The sequence below is a fragment of the Marmota marmota genome, unplaced genomic scaffold (assembly GCF_001458135.2).
Source record: "Marmota marmota marmota unplaced genomic scaffold, marMar, whole genome shotgun sequence".
NCBI classification, from domain to species: domain Eukaryota; kingdom Metazoa; phylum Chordata; class Mammalia; order Rodentia; family Sciuridae; genus Marmota; species Marmota marmota.
In genome coordinates, this window is record NW_025999895.1 from 2,258,056 (window position 1) to 2,275,390 (window position 17,335).

The 17,335-nt window shown below is 60.6% G+C and overlaps 1 protein-coding gene across 1 annotated transcript; it reads right to left on the reverse strand.

Moving 5' to 3' along the window:
• Window positions 1-622: 622 nt before the first annotated feature.
• Window positions 623-15,118, reverse strand: Gaa (alpha glucosidase). Its single transcript, XM_015504092.2, has 19 exons — window positions 14,539-15,118; window positions 14,097-14,242; window positions 13,010-13,175; window positions 12,840-12,936; window positions 12,411-12,530; window positions 12,220-12,338; window positions 12,001-12,132; window positions 10,712-10,822; window positions 10,016-10,129; window positions 9,852-9,936; window positions 9,084-9,201; window positions 8,526-8,659; window positions 6,790-6,941; window positions 6,521-6,669; window positions 2,805-2,946; window positions 2,210-2,359; window positions 1,705-1,869; window positions 1,416-1,568; window positions 623-1,086 (listed from the first exon to the last, which is right to left on the reverse strand). Exons 1-19 carry the CDS (start codon window positions 15,046-15,048, stop codon window positions 1,027-1,029), a joined length of 2,823 nt encoding a protein of 940 aa, XP_015359578.1. The 5' UTR covers window positions 15,049-15,118; the 3' UTR covers window positions 623-1,026.
• Between the last annotated feature and the right edge of the window lie 2,217 nt (window positions 15,119-17,335).

Consider the following 17,335-nt stretch of genomic DNA (forward strand, 5'->3'; position numbering starts at 1 on the left):
CTGTGGACATGTCCCCAGGGCGGTGCAGCAGGGCTGCCGGTCAGACAGGCTCCACGGCTTGCTGCACTTCTGACCCCAGATTCCCCGAGGCCACAGAGGTAAGCACGGGGCCAGCAGGTAACATGACAAGATGTTCTGAGGGGTCTGCTAGCCGGTGATGGTGACTTGTGCTGGCCTGGGTGGCCTCAGTAAAATGGGCTTCCTTTTCTTAGGACTTGCCAAGGAAACCCTGGGCCCAAATGTTTCCTCTGTCACCTGGGGACAGATCTCTGGCCGCTGGCTATGGTCTTGGGCCTCACTGCTGGGAAGCCCCTTCTGAGGTCCTCTTGTCCACAGCCCTGGGGCAGAAGGGACGCCCCACCTATTTCCCCAGGCCTAGACATTCTCCATTGCCTCAGAGCTGGGGAATACTGGGAGATGAGGTGACATGGGGACATGAGGCAACATAGGGACCCAAGGGTGGTAATGGAAAAATGAGGTGAGGGGTTGTACAGGTGATGGGGGAACAGGAAGGGTGCTGCCCTGAGAAGTGGGGTGGCACCAGGGACCTCTGAGTGTAGCTGCCTCCCTTCATGGCTCCTGGACACTCCTCTCACCCTGGGCCTCAGAAGGACACAGGAGCTGGCTCCAAATACCCCTTTTATTAAAGGTAATTGCACTTCAGAGCAAGCGTCCCAAGTCCTGGGCTCTGCAGCACCCGGGCTCGTCCCTTCTCAAGTCACAGCAGGGTGGCCGACCTTGGTGCAGGCACACGTCCCATCCAGAGCATCCTTCCTGACCCTGACATCACGGACAGTCAGCTGGGGGCGGTGGATGCAGCTGCACATGGTGACAAGTGTCACGGTGTTCCTGACACAGTGGCCCTCAAGGGCACTGCAACCACAGGATCCGGGAAAAAACCCAGATGTGCGGGGAGGTAGTGCAGACCCTGAGTGCCGCCGGGGGTTCTGCACTGCCCACGCGGCCGATGGGGGCCACAGCAGGGCCTTGCAGGGCAACCACCTCCGTGGAGAAGCCAGGCCACTGTTAAGACCAACTGATACGGAACTGCTCCGCCATGGCCAGCCACACAGGGACGGCCAGGGTCTGGAGGAGAAGAGGAGGAAATGTGAGTGCCACACAGCTCCCAGCAGAGGGGCCTGGGTGCCCAAGGGCACGAGGGACGCGGCCGCCCCTCCCCACCAAGGCATCAGCACCTCATTCCCTTGGAAACAGGTTCTGTGATCCCACTGCCCTCCAGGAGCAGACGGGAGCAGCAGAGGCCTGCTCCTCTTCACCTGAGCTCTGGCACCCTCTGCTCCCTCCCAACAGCACCTCCATGATGCAAGCTGGGTGGCACTGGGTCACTGGGATCCTCATGGCCCTGCTCCCATCCCACCCAAGACAAGAGCCCCACTCCCAACTCGCCCTCTTGCCTTGGTGTCGGGGCTGTAGGTGAAGTTGGAGACAGGGACCCCATTGGAGAGGACCTGCTGGGGGGCTGGGTCCACCCCCAGGATGGTCACTGTCCTCAGCTGCAGGCTGGCCCCCTCCCTGGCCACGTGCACCAATTCATTCACAACGGTGTTCTGACCAGTGCCGATGGGGACAGTGCAGAGGTATCAGCAGACAGAAGGGGGAACCGCCAGAGCAGAGACTCCATGGCACCTCCCCCTGACCAGGGCAAGCCCCCCTCGACAACCCTGCCCACTGCCCAGGACTCACGTTCCTGGCCAGGAAGGTGACCTGAGTGTAGGCCCCGCGCTCCAGTGTATCCAGGCTCTCCCCGTCATCCCAGAACAGCTCCCCATGGGCCTCGCCACCTGCAGTCAGGGCCACAGCCAGGGCCATGGGCTGCTTGCGGGACTCTGTTGTCGTGAGGGCAGGACCCTGGGAGGGGGTGGACACACGTCACAGCCCCAGTCTGGTGGCCTCCACCACAGGGGGACACTGAGTCTTGGCTATGAGGAAGTGGGAACAAGGGACAGACTGGGCTGGACACCCATGGTGACCACCCTGTCCAAGGCCAGGCAGATGAACCCAAGTCTGTCCCCCCTCAAGTGCCACCAGGGACTGAGACCTGACAGAGTGCCTGAGGGACAGCAGGCCACGCCATGCTGTGCCCCTCACCAGTTCCCTAGTCACCATCCACCTGGGGTGACAGGCCCTCCTGACGGCCCCACCCCCACAGCATGGTGTTCATGCCTCCTCTCAGCTGCCTGGCCAGTACCTGCATGGGCACGATGTACCCAGCCCGCAGGTGGACGTTGATGGTGTCCAGTGGAGCTGGCAGTGTCACCCACTGCCCCTCACTGTGGATGGCAGGGCAGGGAGGTGCTGCAGGTAGAGGGGGGAGGCTGCCCAGGGTCTCTATTGGCACCTGGAGGGAGGTGTTGTGTCAGAAGTGTCCCAGGATGCCAAGGTCCCCAGGCTGCCACCGGGAGCTGTTGTTCCTGTCTCCCAAGGGTGACATGTCGGGGCCTAGTACAGACAGCTGGCTATGACCTTGGGCAGACTTGGGGCTCTCTGTAGGGATCCAGATGCCTGGTGGGACAGAGCCTGAAAGGCCTGGACCCAGGGTCTGGGTTGAGGGACAGGTCAGGGGACCCCAGTTCAGCAGGGGCTTTGTGGTGGCTGAGGGACCCCAGCAGGTCATCCACATAGGCCTGTTTCCTCCCTGGAGATGGGGTGACTGTGAGGAGCTGGGGGGCTCGAGTGTGGAGCACCCAGGTGAGGGCCCAACAGTAGCCAGGACTCCAGGAGCAGGTGCCTCTTTCCAGCACCCATCACAGGGACAGGCGGGTTTCAGGGTCGCCGGGACTCACCAGCTGCAGGTCATACCAGGTGCCCAAGGGGAAGTAGCCCGTCACTTGGTCCTTCCCAGGCTCGAGCACAGGCGTGACCAGAAGAGCCTCTCCCCACAGGAGCTGGCGGTCCACGCCCCAGGTGTGCCGGTCCTCAGGGAACCTTCAAAGAGGGACGGGCATGTGGGCCTGGTACAGGAGTGGGCAGAGACAGACCCTTCTATGGACAGGTGTTCACCCATGGGAGGCTCAGAAGGTGGAGCCAGAATTCCCATCTCTGGGGGAGCCCATGGAGCCAAAGCACTCGGGATCCCTGGGGCAGGGCTGATTCCAGCCACGGGTGAAAATAACCCATGCCCACCCACATTCAGGGGGCCAGGGCCCAGTGCAGGAGTCGGCTCCCTGAGGCATCGCGAGGGCCCCTGACTTGACTTTGCTCACTTGTTTTCTGATTATCAAAGTAGTGACACCGTCTGTCCAACTCAGACACTTGGAAAAGTACCAAACCTTATCATCAACCAAGAAAAGTCCTCCACAACCCCACGACCAAAGGCAGTGGTCGCTGACATCTGGCATGATCCCTGCCCGTCTTCTGATGACTTCACTGAGATAGTCTTGATGTCACCTGGTCCGTGCCCTTCTCCTACTCCTGACAGGGGGTCCAGGGCTGGGCAGGCACAGCACATGGAGGGAGACACCCAGGTCAGATGACCTCTTCAGTACAGGTTTCTCTTTGTAAAGCCAAGGCATCATGTAGAATGGCAAACATCACCAGTCACACAAACGTGTCCACTGATCGCCCCCGCGGGAAACGCGTTTGAAGATGACTGCCCCACCACGTCCTTGCCACCCTGGCTCTTTTCTTGGGGGCATGAGTTTCTCAAGCCAGTGTCTGTTTCAGAACACAGCTCCTGGGGTGCCATGGATGGCGGTGGAGGAGTGAGGGCGTCCCTCGACCTCCTGCTCCGCACAACCAACGAGAACACAGCAAACGTGGCCCGTCAGCATTCTCGGGACTCTGGAAAAGAGCCAGAAGCTCGCAGTGGCCTGGGCAGTGACCGCACACTAGCCAGCCCTGGTAGGAGCAGGAACTCGGCCTGGCCAGTGTGGAAGGTGTGCCCGACACAGGGTCACGTGGCAGAGGCGAGGAGACCCGCTGTCCCTATCAGGGTAGCTGAGCGGACTTCCATGGCCACACACCACAGAGACCACAGATCACAGATCAACTCAGGGGAAGCATGACGCAGCACAGTGACAGTGGCCAAGAGCAACTCAGCCTGGGGGAGGGACACGGAATCTGATTCCAGAGCTGAGTGTTGAAAATGTCCAGTGAGAAAGGAAAGTGTACCAGACGTGCCAGGAAACAGGGAGGGTGGCCCAGGGAAGCCCAGCTTTGGACTTACAAACCCAAGTCAGCAATCTTGAACAGCTCTGAGAACAGGGAGTGTAAGGGCGACACTCGCCCTACAGGGCGTCCACGAAGACAGAGAGGTTAGGAATGGAGCACTCTGGGGGGGCCACAAGGGACTGGAGCAAGCCAAGGAGAGGGAAGTGAGCTTGGAGCTAGGTCTGTGGAGACTGCCTGTGGGGAACAGGGAGAAGACGGACGAACGCGAACAGTAGCGTGCGTCCAGCGGCAGACAGTAGCGTGCGTCCAGGCGTAGGGAGTCCCAGGAGCAGGAGAGAGGGCAGGAAACGCGCCTCAGGGAATAGACGAAAGCTTACCCAAGTCGATGAAAAGAATTCTGCAGTGTTGGGGATGAAACCAGGACCTCACCTCATGCCTGGCTAGTGTGCTACCGCTGAGCTCACCCCAGCCCCAAGGAGAGACATTACACATCCAAGAAGCTCAACAACTCCACGCGGGATAAATGCAAAGACACCTACACCTGATGCACCATGACCGGCCTGTGGAAGCCAAAGACGGGAACCTGAGAGAAGCTCAAGAGAGGCAGTTTGGCCCGAAGGCCGCGTGACCTGCTCGGAGCTCTGGGGGAAAACAAGGGCCCTTGAGGGCTCTGACTGAGCAAGACCGCCCTTCCAGACCAACAATGGCCCGCCTTCACCAGTGGCAACCTGCCGTGCAAGACAGGGGTCCTCTGATCCATTGGAGGACGTCAGTAACAAGCACACGTGAAGAAACAGAAACACAGGGCGTGGCACAGGCCACCGCAGAGGCACAGAAGCCAGTGGTACTGCCACGCTGTTTCCCGACTGCCTTAGAAGACAACTGCACCATGCTTCCTGATGTCTGCACCAGGCTGTCGGCGGGTGCACGATGTGGGGAGGCAGGCTCGGTGTGACAGGCACAGCAGGGCAGGGTGCAACCACATTTTACACCCTTGGATTATATGTGGCATAATCTCCAAGACGTCAACTACAGTCCTCAGGGAAACCACCAAAAAATCTAACAAAATATAGTACAGGAAATAATTTAAGTCACATCCCTGCAGAGAGAGCCACTGCCATGCGCGTCCCTGCTGTTAACCCAGCTCCTGTTTGGTTCCTTCCTTCTTTCTTTTTGGTACTGGGGATTGAATCCAGGGGTCCTTAACCACCGAGCAACAGTTTTGAGACAGGGTCTTGCTTAGTTGGTGATGCTGGCCTCAACCTTGTAATCCTCCTGCCTCAGCCTCCCAGGTCACTGGGATCACAGGTGTGTACACTGTGCCTGGCCTGGTGCTGGGGATGAACCCAAGGCCTGGCACAGGCTAGGCAAGTGCTCTGCCACTGAGCCCCGCCCAAGCCCTCTATCTGGTTAATACTAGTCTTGCCAGTAGAAAATGCATTATTATTATTATTATTTTTTTTTTTTTGCAGGAGGGCCAACGGGGATTGAACTCAGGGCACTGGACCACTGAGCCACATCCATGACCCTATTTTGTGTCTTACTTAGAGACAGGGTCTCACTGAGTTGCTTAGTGCCTTGCTTTTGCTGAGGCTGGTGATCCTCCTGTCTCAGCCTCCTGAGTCGCTGGGATTATAGTTGTGCACCACCTCGCTCAGCAGATTATGCATTCTTAATGCATCAGGAACAGGGACTGTCATGTTATTGACAGTGTCTCTCCTCTATTTGCCATTACAATTGATGTATAGAGCAGTTTTTAAGTTTTTGCTTATATTCAGAGACTTTTCCTGTTCCCATTCAGCAAAGTTTTCCTTTCTCTCTGAATTCGACCTCCTCCCCTTTCTTTGTGCTGATGCTTGGGAAGTGCTCCCTTGCCAGGGCCCTGGTTGCCATCACGGTGTTCCGTAAACTTTCCCACAGCGTCACCCCTGACAGTCCACTGTGGGTCCACCTGGGCTGGTGCAGGTGGAGGGAGACACCCGACATCTGCAAAGAGTGACCAACGACTCCCTTCCTTGGCTCCTGATGGAGGGTGCTGTTTTATAAGGTAACTCCTTGTCTGCACTGAGTCCTGCCGGGGACAGCTGGGTCTCTAGCTGTCCTCTCCAAGCCCGACCCAGATGGACCAATGATGCCCATCTTGGTCCTTGCTGTGCCATCTGGCTGGCCTGGCTGGTACTAGTATTCTTCATCCTGGGTTTTCCACATCCTGAATGCCCTGGCACTGAACTGTGACCTTAGGGGACGCTGGGGGCACCTGGATCCCACTCACTTAGGGTCCTGGGAACCCAGCGTGTAGTGGGATGGGGCTGCCCTGGTGTCTGCAGGCTCCTGGTCAGCTCTCACCCAGGGGCACATATGGGCCGTCGCTCCCCAGCCCAGGACTCACTCCAGGAAGAGGGGCCGGGCCACGGTCTCGCCCCTGACGTGGGCAGCGTGGAACAGCGTGTAGAGGTGGGGCAGCAGCGTGTACCGCAGGGCGAGCGCCTTCCTCATGGCCTGCTGGGCCATCTCGCTGAACCTGTAGGGCTCCTGCGGCTGTGTGGGGTGCAGAGAGCAAAGGGGTCCAGGGGTCCCACAGCGGGTCTGCCCTGGGGACCCCAGTGCTCCCTGGCCACCCGCATGGGGGACACAGCAGAGGCAGGACCCTGCCCTCACCAGGCTGTGCAGGTCATTGTGGTTCCGCATGAAGGGGTAGAAGGCCCCGAGCTGGGTCCAGCGCACACACAGCTCCTCTGAGGTGTCGCCCAGGAAGCCACAGATGTCTGCCCCGACCAGGGGCACCCCCAGCAGGTTGAACTGCAGGACTTCTGGGAAGGCAGAGGCAGATGACCTCAGGTGGCTGGGGCAGGGCAGGCAGGCCACGATGCCGGGCAGGCGGATCCTGCCACATCCCTCCCCGAATAAGGGTCTGGCCCCTGCTTCCACCTGGGGCCAGCAGCCTCGTGTCTGCCCTGTGGACTGCTTCCTGGGACCCGGGTAAGCAGAGCTAATCAGACCCCTGTACGGGCAGAACTGTGTCCCCAGAAAGATACATTTGAGTCCCATCCTCCTGGACGGAGAGCGTGACCTCATTTGGAAGTCAGGCTGCCGAGGTCCTCGGGTAGGCCCCGACCCAGTGACTTACACCAGCGACCTCATAAGGGAGGTGTGCGTGGGGGCAAGCACCGGGGAGGCAGCCCTGAGATGGACGGAGCCCGTGATGGGAGGACCCCAGGGCTGTGGGGGCGTGCGGGTCTGCCCCGGGGACCCTGGTGCTCCCTGGCCATGTGGCCAGCACCTCGGCTCAGACTCGCCTCCAGCCTGGCAGAGGGCACAGCCCAGCCGCGTCAAACCCCAGCTGTGGTCCTGGCTTGGGGCAGTCCTGACACGGACAGACAGCACCGCGGGCAGCCTAATCCCTCTGCTCAGAGGTAGACTGGCGCAGGTCCTCCTGTCCCGCCTAGTGCCACTTCCCTAGGCCCACTCTCCCCAAGGCCCTGGGAACCAGGACCCAGGGTCAGGAGCTGAGACAGCAGGACGGGGCCCAGCTGGGACCACAGGGGACTTCTCTGGGCTGCAACGGATCCTGAGAACTGCAGGACTTTGTTCAGTAGCACGCAGTTCATGAGAATCAAAATCAAGACCCAGAGGGGGCGAAAAAGGCCTGTGTGCTGGACCCTGCAGGCCGCTCCATGGTGGCCCCAGCTCTCACACCTACCCCGGGTGGAACCCGGGTGACTGCGCAGAGGCAGAAGCCCCCTACCACAGGGGCTCACTTCTCCCGAGAGCTTGGCCAGGCCAGACCCCCGTGCCCTGTGGGTCTGCACAAGTGTCACACACAGAGGTGAGACTCTACTGGTCAGAACATCTCAGAGGCCACAGGGCTTTGGTGACACACTCTCAGTTGCCCATGTGGTGACCCGGCCCTCCTCTCACTCCCAAACCCGTTCTCTGGGGCTCCCGAGCCAGTTCTGCGTCTAATACGCCTCAACGGCATCAAAGCTCCCGGGACAAGATTAAATTCCTTCTTGCTGGGCAGAGCTGGGCACCGAGCTGGGCGGGGCAGGTGGCACCCTGTGAGGAGGGATCCAGTTTCCTGCAGTTAGGACGCGTCACCATGAGGGGAACTGTGAGAGGTGAGAATTGGATGGCTTTGGGGCAGTAGTCAGGGTAAACTAGAGACAAGGACCCCCCACAAGCGAGGTGACACAAGGGGTCATCCTGCACAGCTCGTGGGCGAGCACAGGTGTGCAGGGGCCAGCAGGCCTCGTGCCCTGTGACCCAGTGGTGGGCCCCCAAGCCACTGTAGCTCCATCTGGACTGTGCTGAGTCCAACATCCAGTGCTGGGACAAAGCTCCCCGAGAGGGGCCCCCACTGACCTCTGATCACTCCTCCTGACGGGTGCTCTCACCTGGCACGGAGTAGGACAGCTGCTCCCAGCTGCTCCACACATCCCCTGTCCAGTGCCCTGCGTATCGGCCGTGGCCAGCGAAGGTTGAGCGGGAGATCACAAATGGTCGTGTCCCCCGAGTCTTCACCAGGGCCCTGAGTGGAGCAGGGGACATCTGAAAACCCCTTGCCACCTGCCAGAGTGGAGTAGCAGGTCACAGCAGCAGGTGGGCAGCATGGGGAAAAGGAACTGACCACCAGGAGACAGAGGAGGCTGCAGAGCAGGGACAGAGGTGACTGCCAACTTCTGCTGGGCTCGTCAGCAGTGGGCTGGCCCAGCTGACTCTGCCTAGGACTCATGGGGTCCCTGCTGGTGCAGCCACCCCTTTGGGCAATGGCAGGACACACCAGGCTTCTGGCGCCAGGCGGGGGTGGGGTAGCAGCAGGCAGAGTGCTCAGGCCCTGCTGGCCCCAGGGGGTCCAAGTGTCCTTTCCTCCCTGCACCCTTGGTCTGCTGTCAGCGTGAGCAGGGACAGGCTGGGCAGGACAGGGCAGGGAGGGCCGTGCAGGAAGCCCTCACCTATTGGAGGCGATGGCTTCGGTCAGGCCGTACAGGTTATGAAGGTCGTAGTGTGTGGAGAGGAACTGGTGGCTGGAGGCACAGATGGTGGCTGCCTGCAGGGTCCCACCTACCACCCCTGCAGAGAGTGGGGCTGGTTTCCATGGTCTTCCTCCCAGGGTGGGGGTCCACAGTGCCCCGCCCGGCACCCTGGTTTCTGCCTCCCCAGGCTCAGCCCCAGAGGTACTTCCTGAAGCTGCCCTCATGCCCCCAACAGGCCTGGGACCCTTCCCTGGTCATGGCTGTGGCCCAAAGTAGTGACACCGTCTGTCCAACTCAGACACTTGGAAAAGCACCAAACCCTATCATCAACCAGGAAAAGTCCTCCACAACCCCACGACCAAAGGCAGTGGTCGCTGACATCTGGCATGATCCCTGCCCGTCTTCTGATGACTTCACTGAGATAGTCTTGATGTCACCTGGTCCGTGCCCTTCTCCTGTACCACCCCCATTATTCCCAAAGGCTCTGCAGATCCCCAGCTTCATGTGCACCTTCTCGTGACCCCTGGCCAGTGTCCCCTGTCCCTCCTCTGAAGTCCTGGCTGCACGTGACCATCTGCACCCTTGGACGTGTCACCACCTGGACCTCACTGCTGGGCGCCTGCCTCCCCTCTCCCGGCTGGCTGCTGCCCATGGCTTCTCAGCTTTGAGACTCCAAAACTAGGGAAGGGAAGCCCCTGATTGGAGCCATCAACCCCCAGGTGGCAGCCCGGGGGCAGTGGGGCTCACCAGGCACGTAGGGGGGGTTTTCCAGGTCGTTGCTGGGGCAGCCATGCTCAGAGCCCCTCACAAAGTTGGACGGCTCATTCATGTCCTGTCAGAGAGGGCCAGTGGGCAGAGGGCGGGGCTGGGCCCCAGAGGCCAGGGATACCAGGGGCGGGGGCCACACTTACAATCCACATGCCATCAAAGGGCACCTGGGCATGGAACTCAGCCACCATGTCCTGCCACCAGTCAAGGGTCTCGGGGTTGGTGAAGTCGGGGAAGGCACTGGATCCGGGCCACACCTGGAAGAGAGGGCAGAGGGAGAGGCCCCACCCCAGCCAGTCTGCGCCAAGGCCCTGCTGCATCTCAGCCTCGCTCTTGGTCAGTGTCCAATTCTGGAACCTGAGACCTTAGCCCAGGAGGTCAATGGGCGGGTCTGAGAGGGCTGGAGGGGCCTCAGCCCTGGGACCACCCGTACACATCCAGGCAGGATATGAATGTACCACGAACAGTGTCCTTCTGACAGCATTCTAAGCCCTCACTCTAGGACGAAGGTCCCCAAGCCCGAGTCCAGGCTCACTCTGTGTCCTGGGGAGTCCTGCCTAGCCCCTTCCTCAGGGGGCCCCTTCCTCTTGTCCCCTCAGGAGGACAAGAAGAACCCCACAGCCTCCCAGAGGGTCTGCAGGGCTGTGCCTGGGCGGCCAACTTCCCATGGAGCCCAAGAACTCCTGACGGAAGAACTTCAGGGGTGTCTTTCAAGTGCCACGGCCGCCCCAGCTGTGACCCACCCCTCCCACTCTGTCCCCGTGACAGACGTCTCTGGAATCCCAGTCTTTCCCAACAGCTGCCCCAGTCTCACTGGCCCGAGAACCCAGACCCCCTACCTTTCCAATCAGCGGCTGTCCAGTCTCATTGGTGATGAACACCCCCCTCCGCAGACCCTCGTCAAAGGGTCTGTAACTCCCAGCAGGGCCCGAGCTGCTGATGGCAGGGTCCTGGGGTGCGGGAAACAGGTCAGGGTGGAAGGACAGGGCCCCAAACCTCCACCAATCCAAAACCAATCTCTGGGAAAACTGTGAGTGAACGAGGCAGGATAAAGCCAGACACATGTGCGGCACACCCCAAGTGTGTCCACGTGCTGCCCGTGGACAAGGACGGGCCAGCTGGCTGCAGGGCCGTGTCTGGGAGGGCTCTTCCCCCCGGCATCCCTGAAGGGACCAGCTACTTTTTTTTTTTTTTGCAGTGCTGAGGGTCAAGCCCAGGGCCTCGCATGTGTTGCTAGACAGGTGAGCACTCTGCCACTCAGGTGCTCGCCCCTTTATTTAAATTCTGAGAGGGTCTTGCTAACTTGCTGAGGCTGGCCTTGAACTTGTGATCCTCCAGTCTCAGCCTCTGGAGCCACTGCACCACACCCATTTACTTCTTTCATAGTGATTAAAAAAAACACAAAAGGAAAGGGCTGGGTTGTGGCTCAGTGGGGGAGCACTCGCCTGCATCTGTGAGGCCCTGGGTTTTGATTCTTAGCACCACATACGAATAAATTAATAAAATAAAGGTATCCTGTCTATCTACAACGAAAAAAATCATACAAAAACCACTCTCTGTGAGGTGTCGGCTAATGCTTGCCGCCCTTCGAAGGGTGGCAGTGATGGAGGGGTCAGGTCCACTCCGCTCTAAGCCCCTCGGCCACTGAATGTCCTCCAGAAGGGGTCTCCGTGGGGGTGACTGAGCTCCGTGGCTCCCACTTCCCACATCTTTGGTGAGGGCTGGGCATGAGACCTGATCAGACCACCTCCTGAACTGCACACCTGTGCCCTGGGCTGGGCCATCAGCCATGCCCTCCACCCCACATAGACAGAGTGGCCTGGGGAAGGGGCTGGGCCAGGAGACAGCTGTCCTGTGTCCAGCTCCACAAGCCATCCCCTTACATGAGCTTACTGTACCCCTGCCTGTGGCTTTAAGGTGGCTGAAGTAACCCACACCCGAAGAATCCTGAATGAGACAGGTATTTCCAGGGACCCTTAAACTGGACATCAGGGACTAAGCTTTGGCCTTCTTAATGTTCCCTCAATACCAAAAAGACTCAGAAAATGTCCTAGTTGACCATGGCGGGCACGAGAAACAGGCCACCAAGAGGAGGAGCCAGGGGCTGCTTTGCGGGAAGGACACTCACCACGATCATCACGTACCGCCGGCCACTCTGGTGGAGCTGACGCACAGTGGCCGGGAAGTCTGCGAAGCTGTCTCTGTTGAAGGTGAAGTCCCTCTGTGCATCCATGTAGTCCAGGTCATTCCACTGCACGTCCTGTGGCCACGGCACAGGAGCCACACTGGGGTCCAGGAGCTGTGCCTGACCCTGGCTGCCCCCGACCCTGGGCGACCCTCTACTCACCAGGGGGAAGTGGGCCCTGGTCATGTTCTCCACTACCTGGCGGACAATGGCGGTGGACGAGTAGCCCCAGCGGCAGAGGTGGAAGCCCAGGCCCCAGTACGGAGGCATGAAGGGGTACCCTGCAGGCGACACTTGTGGTGAGCGGGTGGGCAGGACAGGCAGGGGCGGGCTGAGGATGGGCACAGGCCTACCCACGACATCCAGGTACTGCTGTACCACGCTCTTGGGCTCCGGGCCCACGAAGACGTACACGTCCAGGATCCCTCCTGTGGACCTCCAGCTGAGGGCCGGGCTGGGCTGCAGGACCACATCTGGGGGGAAATGGCCCGGGCTCAGGGACAAATGCCTGACCCAGAGGCCAGCACCCACAGATAGGCCAGAGTGCAGCCGAGTGCGCCTCTTCCCACAGGTGCCTGCAGCGACCCGGCAGGTGGGGGTCGAGGACAGGAGCAGCTAGTGGCCAGGCCCCAGGATTTTCCCAGGACCCTTCAGGGGCACTGAGTGCAGAGCTGGGCAGGGCCTGCCGGCCTCATTTCTCATGCTGGGCATCTCGCGGCCCTGCGGCCTCCAGGGAAGGCCGGGGCCTCGGGCTGCCTGTGGAGGAAGCAGAGGGGACTCACCCATGGCATTGCTGTTCAGCAAGAACACCCCGTGAGCCAAGCCACTGTCCTCCAGCGTCAGGTAGAAAGGGTGTGACCCGTAGAGGTTGGCACCGGGCTGGACACACAGGAGGTGACACTCAGCCTCTCGAACACCACCTCCACGACCCACCCGGTGGCTCCTGCTTTACCGTGGGGGCCAGATCCCGGTTCCAGAGGGTGATCTTGGTCCAGTTGGTGCTGAGCATTAGGGGGCTGAGGTGCTCAGCGAGGCCCACGATGTTCTGGGAGGGCAGGGAGGTGGACAGCTGGAGGAATTGGTCAGCGAAGAACAGGGGGGCCACGGTTGTGTTCAGCCTGCAGGGGGAGACCAGGTTCCCTTGCACCTGGCCGACAGGGCCAACCGGGGCCCACCTGAGTCAGGGCTGACGAGGGTGGGCGTGTCCTGGCCAGCTCTGCCGTGGCTGACCTGGGGACAGACTGCCATGAGGGGCCCAGCAGCCCTCAGCACCCTGCAACCAGTGAGGAGATGCAGGGCACGTCCAGAGAGGCCGTGCCCACCCGCCCACCAGGCAGAGGACAGCAGGACGAGCAAGCACAGGGCATGCCAGGGACACAGGCACAGAGGAGGGCCAATGGCAGGGACGCTAGAGCCCCAGCTCCATCGCCTCCAGGGAGTCCCCTGCCTCTGTGCCACAGCGGGGTAGTAAGAGGGCCAATAACCCAAGCGTTGTAAGGTTTAAATTAATCAATCATTAGCATCTGGACTGCAGTGAGTGACACGCATTTGATGCATAAAATAAAGCTGGTAATGGCATGCCACCTGGAGGGGGTGCCACCATAGACCAGGCTGAGGTCCCTCCTCAGGCACTGCTGGCATTCAGTGGGGGTCTCCTGGGCACTGCAGGAAGCTGGTCAGCACCTCACTCATGAGATGCCAGGAGTGCCCCACTGTGCCAACATTAGTGCCTACAGATACCACAAGCTTCTCCTGGCAGGTGAAGTCCTAGACCAGGTGACCCCCCAGGAGGAACCTCCTGGGCCAATGGGGACACCACACCAGGATCCCAGAAGAGTGCCCCGCTGAGCCTCAGTGGGCAGGGGTCTGGGTGTGCCAGGTATGGCCAGGAGGCCCGGATGGGAGGTGGGCCGTGGGTCAAGACTGACAGAAGACCAGAGCTGAGGACCATGCTGTCCAACTCACTGATAGGTCCAGCCCTGAGGCCCTCCCTGACCACACCCACTTGCTGGGGCCCGAGGCCCACGCCCCCAACTCACAGCACCCGGCCGTCCAGCTTCCGGCGAACCACCAGCCCAAAGGGCTCCTCCGAGAACTCCACGCTGTAGAGCGGGGACAGTGCCCGGCTGTGGACACGCGGGACCTGCAGGGGCACCTCATAGCGCTTGTTAGCAGGATCTTTGATCTAGGAGAGACAGTAGTCTTCAAGGCCCTTGTGGACAGGGAGGCACATCCCCCAGTCCCTCCCACTGCCTGGACACACTCCTGCAGATTCCTATGGGATGGCTGAGGCCTCGCTTCCTGGGGGAGGCCCGGGGCCACCTCTGCCCTGAGCCCTGCCTTCTAGAGCCCCTGTCACCACAAGGCCTCACTGTTCTGCCTACACCTTGGCTTCTAACTGGGGTGCATACAGTGCCACAAATGCACTCCCTGGTCACCTGTCCACACACACACACACACACTCTGTCCTCCCCTGCCCACCGTGAAGTGGAGGCGGCTCTCCGTCTCCATCAACACGTCCAGTCGTAAGGTCAGGATGTCCCTGGGGAAGAAGGTGGGGGACGTGCGGGCCAGGGTGGCTGTGTAGCCCGTCTCCGAGGGGCTCAGGTTCTCCATCCTGTAGCTGGGGTAGCTGGGTGGGAAGAAACACCAGGGCTGCCCCATCAGGGGGCCCTCAGGGTCCCTGCTCGCTGGGACATAGCAGCAGCCGCGGTCCTCACACTCCTGCTGGGTCAGGGCCTTGTCCGGGGCACAGTCGAAGCGGCTGTTGGGGGGGATGTCACACTGTGTGGGCGCTGCTCTGGGCTGGCCAGGGTGCTCCAGGGTGTACCGCGGCCCTTGCCAGTTGGCTTGCTGCCGGTGAGCTCGGGGACTTTCCTCCACCGGGAAGTCATGGACCAAGACATGCCCCAGCAGGGCAGCCGCGGCCAAGAAGATGAGGGCGCAGACCCCCATCACGGGGCGGGAGCAGGGCGGCCACCTCGCATTCATGGCTGACACCTGCCCGCCTGGGGCAGCGTGGGCAGCTCCTGGAGGCCTGCCGAGGGAAGGACTGGGCTCAGCGGGGAGGCAGGAGGGCGGCAGGTGGGTTTTTTTCTCTGTGGTGCTGGTGATTAAACCCAGGGCCGAGCATGCCAGGCTGTGCTCCACCCTCCAGCGACACCTGCAGTCCCTCATTAACTGACTGTCCAGAGGCCCAGGAGGTGCAGGAAGGCCGACCCGTCCTGGCAAGGAAGCCAGGAGCAGGGGCAGGATGGAGGTGCTCCTCAGAGGCCATCGCGGGCGCTGCAGACTATGCAGACTGAAGTGGGAGGAGGGAGACCAAAGGGAAAAGAGAATCGTCCCAAATAGGGGACTGTAGCTCACCTCCCACTGAGTCTTCCACAGTGTCACAACTGAAATGCACCAGTGGGAGAGGGACAGGCCCAGAGGGAGGGGTGACCATCAGATGGCAAGAGGGACCCCCCTCCTGCAGGAAGGCCGGGCCCAGGCTGCTAAGTCTTGGCCAGCAAGCTGTGTCCTAGGGGCCCTGCCACCTCCCCTGGGTTCCTTTCCTGCTGACCGACAGTGAGAATTTTGGGCGTTGCAGTCTCGGGCCACGCGCTAAGGATGGCCATGCCCCGAGAGAGGAAGGCCCTCGCCCCACCACTCTGAGGGCCCCTCCGGGCCTCGCTGCAGCACACAGGGAGGACGCGCTCTGTGGCACGCGAACCCTGGAGCGCCTGGGAAGGGGATGCCAATGAGGAGGTAAGGTTCAAGTGCTGGTGACTTGATTAGAAAACCCTTTAATCTGAGACCAAGTGGGAGCAAGGAGGCCGGGAAGTTGCCCCACGGATGCAAGTCTGACCCCAAAGGAAGGAGAAAGGGGGTGGGGCTGAGGTGTCTTGGCAGCAAGGCCACCAAGGGGGGCCTCCACCCACAATGGCTCATCAGAGGGGGCTGGGTCTCCCAGGAACGGGCCCCAGGGCAGAAACAGGCATGGATTTTCAGAGCACAGCAACTGGGGCCCTCAGCCAACGCAAGCCCAGGTCATGGGAGGTCTGTAGGTGCCCCATGGCCACCAAATAGACACACTGGGGAAAGCTGTGCACCAGCAGAGGCGAACGTGGGTCCCGAGACAGCCTGACCTCCCTGACCACAGAGGGGGGGCTGGGAACCGTGTGACCATCAGCAACGCTTGGGGCCATGGGGCACCGGGTGAATTGGCTCTCTGGGGTGCAGCAAAGGTTTTACACTCAGTCTCTCTCACCCATGGGACTCTCCAGACACCTGCTGAGGTTCAGTTCTGACACTACCTACGTGGAGTTGGGCTGACCTACAATTAAGAGCTCAGACCCACTCTGGATGCCCGCTGCAGGTTCCAGGCTGCCTTTAGAACTTTTGATTGACTGGTTGCACACGTGGGGTGTCCTGTGACCCCCTCAGGTCCGGTGATTCAACATAACGGCTCAGGAAAGTTGGAAGGCACTTAAATTTTCTGCTTTGTTACAGACATAACTCGGGAACTGGCAGATGGAAGAGATGTGTAGGGCAACCCGGAGGCTCTCTGAACCCCAGTTCAGGGGATCTTTATGGGGCTCCATTATGTAGGTGTGACTGAATAAATGAAGGGCCACTGGCAACTGACTCCATCTCCAGCCTTCCTGGGAGGCGTGGCTGGGTGGGGACTTTCACTCTAATCAAGTGTGGGTCCTCCTGGTGACCAGCCGCCATCCTGAAGCTATCTAGGGACCTACACTTAACAGGGCCAGCTTCCAAGGATTTAGGAGCTGTGTGCCAGGAAGCAGCCAGGAAGACCAAATAGTGATTTTGAAGGGTCCCAGCCCCACCTGGCCCTGCTAGACACATGTGCCAGCTGGTGACCATGACTCAGTCTAGGGTACTCCGACAGGACAACCCAGCAGAGCGGCGTCTGCGCGCGGCATCTGCGTTTTTCAGGAGCTGCGGGGCACAGCAAGGCAGAGCGCAGTCCGCAACACGCCCATCGTGGGAAGCGAGGTCCTGGGAATGGGGACCGACAGCCCTTGGCCCTGCACGGGAGAGTGCCCGGTTCATCTCTCGGTTCGACAATTCGGAGAGGAAATGGGGAAGAGCTAAAGGTCAGGCGCTCCAGCTGACCCGGTCGAGTTCTGCTTTCTGGTGGTGCCCGGGGCAGCTGCTCTCCGGGAGCAGCGCGGGTCGAAGCGCAGCTTTTGGACACCGGAGCAGAGCCTTCCCGGCTGGGCGCGGCGGGGACGAGCGAGAGGCCGGAAGTCTGGGGCCCCGGCCCACTGTCCCC

What these genes read in the sequence shown, in the direction of transcription:
- Gaa (XM_015504092.2), bottom strand. Translation starts at nt 15,048, where the DNA reads ATGAATGCGAGGTGGCCGCCCTGCTCCCGCCCCGTGATGGGGGTCTGC. An exon ending in ACCGGGATCTGGCCCCCACG is followed by an intron (nt 12,937 to 13,009) that starts GTAAAGCAGGAG and finishes CTGTGTGTCCAG; the next exon opens with CCCGGTGCCAACCTCTACGG. An exon ending in ACAATGACCTGCACAGCCTG is followed by an intron (nt 6,670 to 6,789) that starts GTGAGGGCAGGG and finishes CACCCCACACAG; the next exon opens with CCGCAGGAGCCCTACAGGTT.